Source organism: Peromyscus leucopus, chromosome 1 (genome assembly GCF_004664715.2).
Source record: "Peromyscus leucopus breed LL Stock chromosome 1, UCI_PerLeu_2.1, whole genome shotgun sequence".
In the NCBI taxonomy this organism is placed as follows: Eukaryota; Metazoa; Chordata; class Mammalia; order Rodentia; family Cricetidae; genus Peromyscus; species Peromyscus leucopus.
The window spans coordinates 76,324,446-76,332,719 of NC_051063.1; the positions used below are offsets into that span (position 1 = coordinate 76,324,446).

General features: G+C 44.7%; 1 protein-coding gene across 1 annotated transcript; it reads right to left on the reverse strand.

Moving 5' to 3' along the window:
• Positions 1 to 3,448: 3,448 nt before the first annotated feature.
• On the reverse strand, positions 3,449 to 4,501 carry LOC114704438 (alpha hemoglobin stabilizing protein). The gene is made up of 3 exons (XM_028885696.2): positions 4,300 to 4,501; positions 4,028 to 4,102; positions 3,449 to 3,794 (listed from the first exon to the last, which is right to left on the reverse strand). The coding sequence occupies exons 2-3, from the start codon at positions 4,100 to 4,102 to the stop codon at positions 3,570 to 3,572; spliced, it is 300 nt and encodes a 99-aa protein (XP_028741529.1). The 5' UTR covers positions 4,300 to 4,501; the 3' UTR covers positions 3,449 to 3,569.
• Between the last annotated feature and the right edge of the window lie 3,773 nt (positions 4,502 to 8,274).

Here is an 8,274-nt window from a genome sequence, read left to right on the forward strand (position 1 = left end):
ACAAAATAAATAAAGTTCAATTAATTAATTAAAAATGTAAAGGGCCTCCTCCCTCTTGGACTGACACTCCCAGACTCCACCCCCTTTCAGCTAGGACTGGTAGAGGAAGTCAGGGAAAGGGGTGGTAGCAAACGGGAGCATGACAGGCCTGAGGGACCCCCCCCCCCCAGGGCACAGGGCTGCCTCGCTGCCTCCATAATAATTAAGACAACAGTGATGATGGAGATAATGAAAATGACCTTGGTGCTTCCGGAGGTAATTCTGTACCGAGAATATATATTTGTTTTTCGTACTGTTGATTCTAGAAATGGTTTGAATAAATACAGAAAAATGCCACTTTCAAATGCATTGCAAAGAAACCGGAAGCCAACCAGGGAGGGAAGAGCAGTGGGCAGGCACGCTGCCTAGCTCCTCTGACGTTTACAGAGTCTTAGTCCACGTGCATGCAATTCTTGTCTCTGGGAACTCCACCCTGAAGTCTCTGATGGAGAGAGCATAGTGTCTGCAGCAGCGACACTTAGTGGGAGCGGCGCTCCTGGGGTGGGGGTCGGGGTGGGGGTCGGGGTGGGCGTGGGGGTCCTGTGAGGAGGCCGTGTGCAGTGATGCCAGCGACAGCATTGTGGAAGAAGAAATCCAAGGAAATCCGAAGAAACTTGCGCCCTTGTCAAGGGTGTCAGAAGCTTTTTCTGCAGCTGTCATTTAAAAGCATTTTTATCAACGTCCCCAGCACCCCAGTCAGCCATTGCTCAGCTCAGCCTGTCCCGACCATTCCAGAGAGGGAGGTTCTGTCAGAAGCATCAGAAGAAACTGTAGAGAGTTGGGCAGTTCAAGGCTGCTAGGTTACAACAGAGAAGGATGGGCTTCACATTCTGCAGCCTGGTGATGGGTTTTTTTGGGCGCAGCCAGCGAACGGTCATCACGTGGGGTTGGAAATGAGGTGCCCTGCTTGGTCAGGCAGCTGCTCTCTTACCTTTTACTGGGGATATTTTAAAAAATCAAAGCAAATCTGAATACAATACTCGAGTATTCTGCTGGTGGGCTGAGCATTCATGGATTGCCTACTGTCTGAACTGGTGTTAGGACACAGTGACAGCATCTGGAATTGCCTCTCAGAGAATGCCATCTTCTGCATTGTTCTTGTGTTGACAACCGAGCACGGGCAGTCTTGCACCAGCTGTGACGTGTTTACCATGTCTGCCATTTTCAAATAGAGTCAACAATTCCGCAATTATATTACTTGCTTTCACTCCTTAAAAGCACTTGAAAAACATCTCTGTCTCTTGTAGGTTTCAAGCTACGTGGCTCTTTGAAAAACCCTTCATTTGAATGTTATACCATAACCTTTAAGGCAGGAAGCTGCATGAACCCCATGCATGGGAAATTTGACTAGAAGCGTAATGTTTTCTACAACTTTTTTCAACTAAAAAAAATTATGAAACTCTTTAAGAGAGAGGAGAGAGAGAGAGAGAGAGAGAGAGAGAGAGAGAAGAGAGAGAGAGAGAGAGAGAGAGAGAGAGAGAGAGAGAGAGAGAGAGAGAGAGAGTCAGATGTCAGATTCCGGGTTAGAATCATGCCATTAGTCAATGCTGCTTCACCATCAAGATTAGGGTGAATATAATGTCTGTGCGCCATTCAAGGACGTTGTCAGGGCAAGGTGTCTGCCGTGGTCAGAGTGAAAGACAGCGGGGGAATTTTATCAGAGCGGAAGGCATGGTTCAGGTTTGGAGTCAGCCTTGGTGAGGGTTCACTCTAGAGTGTAGATAAGATGGGACTGTGGCTTCATCTCACCTCCTGCCTGTAGTGTCTCTCTAGGGTTGATTCAATAGCTTCTATTGCAGAGTCATCCTTGCAGCTAAAGTTTGCTTAGCTTTTCTTCAGTCGTGGATTTGAGGTACGCACCGATTCAGTAAATTTGTTTTCATTTTATTTATTTTATTGTTTTGGATTATTAGAGATCCTACCACCTCTAAATACAAAGCTCAAAGCAGTCTAGATTTTCTTCTAGGTAGACTTAGGACTAAACATATGGATAGGAATGTAAGAACATGGACATCACTAAAAGGTCCCTTCTCGATTTCATAGTTTAAGGACTGGCTGGTGTTCAGTTGTTCACCTTGCTAGACATACCTACTCATTTATCATCTTCCCTGGTCTGAACGCTTGAGGAAAGGTTAAATAGCATCCCAAGGCTAACAAAAAGATTGCCTTCATACATTAAGGCTAACTGGCTTCTGACTAGTCTTTTGCAGGTACACTGTGCACAGTAACTGTAAATAAAATAACTTCGTTATCTGGCTCCTCAGTAACTCCTGTACCCACCCATACTCTACTCCAGGTCCTGACCCAGGTGTGAAGCAAAGGCACAAGATTCCCATTAACAGCCTGAGATTTGCGGAGGGGTCCAGGGATAAGTCTCCAGCCACCGTCAGAACCAGCTATCCTCAGAGGGGCATGCATCCTGTTTCCCTGGAAAGCTGCCACTCCCGCTAAGTCAGGAACACCCTGGATGTTGGAAGGATGTTGGGACACTGTGTTGGTTCACTCTTACTCTGAACCAGATCCAACTCTGCCCCTTGTGTTCTCTCTCTCTCTCTCTCTCTCTCTCTCTCTCTCTCTCTCTCTCTCTCTCTCTCTCTTAGAAATTGAGCTTCCCAGATGCATCTTTTCCCTCCCAAATGTTCCCACTGGAAAGGAACCGTGAAAAATGACATGAAAGTCCTCTCACCCGGCCGCCGTCCCCATCTTCCCTGATTGTGTTGTCAAGCTTTCACGGAAGACTGAACTGTGGTCTTAAAATTTTGTTTCATTTTTTTTTCCCCTAACCTGGCTCTGCATTCACCCGATCTTCCTAAAGTAAAAAGCCTGGAGCTCCAAGAAAAAAAGGGGGGGGGGGCATTAGTCCATGAGTGACCGGAGACAGTGAAAACAGTTGGAAAGCTGACTGCTCCTGGGGCCTGGAATCTGTACTGGGTAACGGTGGAGCCCAAGGTAAGGATTTCCCACTTGATGTAGAAAGGATGCGCTGAATGGTTCCCAACATCCTATCCAACTGTAAATGATCATGCCACTCCTCTGAGTGTCCACCGGGGTGCTTTGTAATAGAAGATCTTAAAACGCTGTCAAGCTGGAGCTGAGGGAGAGGGAAAAAAGATGAACCAGAGGCTCTGCTAGACGAACAAGTCGGGAAATAGCAATTTATAGAAGACTTCTGTCTGCTTTTCTGTTTTCTGTTACCTTCCTTACCCAGAACTTTCTCTTTGGTCCCTGACTGCCTGAACATACATCTACATCCTACTCTAGCATTATTCAGTGTTTTGTTAAAGTTACCAACCTCTTTATACTGAATCAAACCTCTAAAATCATTGTTTAAAAAGTGCTTAATGAAGAAAAAGTAATCAAATGCACCCACATCCAGGAACGACGGAAAAAAGAGCCAGGAGTCAACAGATTAGTAGTATTGGTCTTTATTAAGATATCAAGGTCCAGCAACACCATGAGAGAACAGTCTGAGGACATAAGCCAGAGCCAAGACTTCAGGGTTCTTAGATGAGACACCATGAACCTTTAGGCTATGAGGAAGGCGGTGTGCTGTCTCGGGACTTCAGAAAGGTCCTATATTTGGTCAGAAACTGGCTGCCCAAAGTACTCAGTTCTTGCTGGAGTTCTTGAAGAGCTTTGTCTTGTTCCTGCTGCTCTCCAAGCATCTGCTTCTTGTAATAGTTGGTGTACAAGTTCACCCAGTCATCCACCACAGTCACCATGTTTTCTTCAGGGATAAGGGGGTCATCAAAGACCTGGGGGTGGGGACAGAAGGGAGGGATTGGCAAGGGAGAATGTGGTCAGCGATGTGAAGTGCCAGGATGGTCTTACAAACGCTCACACCCTCTTTTCCTGGATTTGCATTCCCTGTTTCTAGACATTTGGACCAATGCCACCATTGCCCTTCCAGTTTCAAATGAACCTTTTCTATCCTCCTAGCACACACTCTCTCCATCTCTGTCCTTTAAGACATAGTGCACAGGCTTACCTGCTGATTCAGCAGAACATTAAATTCTTTTATTCCCGCAGAAATCAGCTCCTTATTGGTTAGAACAGGGGCCATCTGTCAGGTAAAGAAAGAGGTAAAATGTATCCTTTTCCTTCACGCCTGACTATCCCCCCAATTCTCTCTCTCTCTCTTACACACACACACACACACACACACACACACACACACACACACCCTTAAACATCCCTCCTTTCCCAAACCTTTCAAGTCCTGCTCTGTTGGAAGTCACATTTCTACCCACACAGGCTCACCTTCACGTCCAACGGTTCTGAGCTTGCCTCACAAACTCTTCAGGGTTGGTGTGTCCTCTGCTCTAAACTAGATGTAGGCAGAGTCCAGGGTTAGCTTAAGATGGAAACGCCCTGTATTGAGGTCCTGAAGGAGCATGATAGGTCATCCTGGGGCGGGGAAGGTGGGTGGTGAGGCTTCCCTGGAGTTAGAAAGATAGAGAGACCAAGAAAAAAAATAGATAAATGAAGACAGAAAATGCAAGAAAAAACCAGGGACATATACACTTGCCCTTTTCCCTACAACCCCAAACAAACCAGCCTCTAAATTCTAAGGAACCTGACATTTACTGGACCCCATTACATAATGGGCACTTTTGTATTATACACAACGTAAGGACACTTGTTTCTCCATCTACAGCTTTTGTATTCAGAGCAGTTTAGAAGCCAGGCTACAACCCCACATTCAGGAGGCAGAGGAAGGAGAATCAAGTTGAAGGCTGGTTCCAGGCTATGTCCAAACAAAACCTTATTCTCAAAAGAGGAGTTTATACTACTTTTTTTTTTTGCCATATTATGTATTCTTTTATGCCAGATACTTTTTCAAACATGTATTAGTATTTATCATTATAAAAATTCCTTCAGAAAATGTAGGACATATATATAATGGAGCTTTTTCAACTATAAAGAAAATTATGTCTTTGCCTCAGGGGAGCAAAAGAATCTTTGAATACTTGCCACTATCTCCAAATAATTCATAACATCTAAATAGTTATGTACTGGGCTGGCAAGATGGCTCACTGGTACTTGCTGCCAAGCCTGATGGCCTGAGTTCAATCCCTGGGACCCACATGGTGGGAGGAGAGAAATGATTCCCACAAGTTATCTTTTGATGTCCACATGCACACCATGATGTATATGCACATCTCTCTTACACACACACACACACACACACACACACACACACAAATAAATAATAAATAATGAATAAATAATAAGTAAGTATAAATAGTATGTACCACTTGCCAAATCTGACTTAGACCCCTACACATATAATCTGTTCAGCCCTTACCCTATCTGGTATGTACTAGTATTGTTTTCATTTTTAAAGTGGAGAAACTGATTGCCAGAAAAACAAGCAGCTTTCCCAAGTTCTCACAGTTACAAACATGCATTCCAAGTAAGGCCCTTGGGTGAATTCATTCATAGAAAGTGGCTTTGGGTTTGGTTCATTCATAGAAGCTAGCATGAAAAACAACACAGTGTTCAGTAACCTTTGAATTTTTCATTCTTCCTGGAAACTCAAACTCACAAAAGTGCCAGTGTTTATCTCAACCTTAGACAGGCTCTGTGTGGGGTCAGATACGGTGGCATGGGTTGGAAGAGTGATCCTAGCCACAGTCCACGATGAAGCCAGCAGCCCTTGAGGATCAGAAGTTTCCAGAATGGAGTTGTTATCCAGGGTCAAACGGGGTGGGGGTGGGGAAGAGGGACAATGATATTTTATCTTCTGATTTAAAGAAAAAAAAAGAAGATGCTTTTGGCAAATTCCAACTTTAGGGCCAGTTCCCTAAACTAGGTGGGAAGGAGGAGGACAAAGAAAAGGGGTGAGTTTAGAGGGAGAGAAGATCTTCCTAACTCCACACAGCTCCCCCCCCCCCATGGAAAGAAACACACAAGAACTTCCCCATGCTTGGACGCTTTCTGACACTGTTCCCCCAACCTTCTGATGTTCTTACCCCCTAGCATCCTGACCGGCCTTTTAGAAATAAATTCTAACTTGGGGAAGGCTGTTGGGCAGAGACTCTCCTCTCAAGGTTAGTGAACCAAGCTGTCTTCTTGCTACTTGAAAAGGCCAATGACTCAGGGATAAGTACTCGGGCAAAGAAAAAAAAAATTTGTTTGGAAAGCCAAGGAAACGAAGAGGTTAACGCCAGTAAAAACCGTCTGGTGTGTGGTAGGGCTTCATAGAGAGGAGAGCAGAGCATCAGGCAAGGAAGAGCTAGCAGCTGAGGGCATTCTTCAAACAAAAACTTGATGATGGGTGATTTCCTGGCGCCACTCCAGTGGCCTTAGTAGGTTTAGTTACTCTTAATCTTGATGTCGTCAGCCTTGGAAGGGAAGAGAAGTAAGGAAGTTTAAGTCAAATCAATCTTGTTCGAGACAAAGTAGTTCTTAATGATTAATATATCTGCATGCAGAGTTGGGCAGAAATGGTCTGAATCAAGACTAAGGTAGCAAAGGACACAGAGCCCCTGTGAAGATGATGTTGTTACTGGATCTTGCTGTTTTTCCCTCAGTGCCCCATCCTTGTGTTCTCTATTAAGTGAGTTCTGGTGAGATACAGAGTGTAGTGTAGAAGAGAGGGTTTAATGCATAATAATAAGGATGAGGGTGGGCAACGGCCAGAGAGCCATTGTGGAGGAAAACACTTTCACAGAGTGAGAATGGACAGTGACCAAAGAGACCATTGTGGAGGGCACACTCTCGAGGGTAGGAATGGACAATGGTCAGGGGACTATGTGTTACACCCTACTTGTTTAGGGAGGCTGTTACATGACGGCTCTGAATAACCAAACAGCACTTGGCTGGATATGTTTGGGCTCTTTCCTCCGTTCTAGCCCACTTCCATTCTTGGTAGAGCCTTTACTCTTCCTTAGTAAGCTAGCTACTTCTACCCCGTGCCTAATGTAAAAGGCATGATTTTTCCCCATCACTCCTCCTGGTGGTTGCCAGGATTTCCACCCAACCTGTACTATGTTTCCCTCTGAAACTAATACAGCTGTCCTCAAGATTCCTGTTTATTCCATTTCTAAATTCTCTTATTAAAAAGATTTTATTACTTATCTGTGTGTCTCTGTGTGTGTGTAAGCGCACAGCCATGTGTTTGCCTGTCGAGGCCAGGAAGAGGGTGTCTGATCCCTGGAGCTGGAGTTCCAGGTGGTTTGTGAACAGTCGTGAGTGCAGAGATCCAAATGCCGCCGATCTTCTGGAAGAACTACAGACATTTAACCACTAAGCCATCCCTCAGCCTCCAAATTCTTTTATTAAAGAGACTGAGAAGTTCCATGGGAATCTCAGTTTCCCCAGTAACAAAGTAACAACAAATATTGGCAAAGAACCCTTATATGATGCTAGGGAGAATGTAAACGGGTGCAGCTGCTGTAAAAAGAAAAGGAGAAAACAGGAGAACTACCCCACGATTCCAGCTCTGCTGCTCGTAGGCATGCCCCGAAGGACGTTGTGTCCTACCACAGAAATACTTGTCCATCTGTGTTTACCGCTGTGGCTTTCACAACAGCTGAGAAGTGGAATCAGCCCGGATCTCTGTCAGTAGACAAGCGGGTAACAGAATGTGGAATTACAGTGGGATTTTATTCAACCATAGAGAAAAGTGAAATCATGACAGCTGCAGGAAAATGCACTTAAAAGTGTTTCAGAAAGACAAATACCTCATGTTTTCTCTCATGTGCAGTTCCTAGATCTGAATTTTTATATTTGTGTATGGGAGGAGGTAGAGGTAACGCACTTAGAAATGGGACCATGAGGAGGGAAGAAGGTATCTTAAGGAGAGTAGAGAAAAAAAAGACAAAAATCATGTGACATAAAAGCAAAATTGGGAGTGGGTGAGTGGGTTTCTATCCAATAGCTGTCAGGCAAGGGAACCGGGGAGGCAAGTGGTGAAGGAGAAACAATAAAAGAAAGTATGTATAAGAATGCCATAATGAAGCTCATCGACTCACAAGCTAATTTTAAAATTTTCAAAAGCTATTTTATCCCTGGCCTCACTCACAGAAAAAAAAAAAAAAAAAAAGGCACCTGGGACCCAGAGAGTCTGGATACACTTCAGACTTACACAGCTAAAAGTTTGAGCTCTGAATGGCGAATCGATCACAACTATTTCCCCCAGGAAGGCATCTTTCCCATTGGAATTCACAACAGTCTTTAAGTTCCAAGACAGGAAAGGAAGATTATTGCCCCTCGGCGGCCGCCGTAGCC

Bases quoted from the DNA above. Each gene is read 5' to 3' on its own strand.
- LOC114704438 (XM_028885696.2), bottom strand. From the start codon at position 4,102: ATGGCCCCTGTTCTAACCAATAAGGAGCTGATTTCTGCGGGAATAAAA. The intron at 3,795-4,027 runs GTAAGCCTGTGC...CCCCACCCCCAG, and splicing joins ATGTTCTGCTGAATCAGCAG to GTCTTTGATGACCCCCTTAT.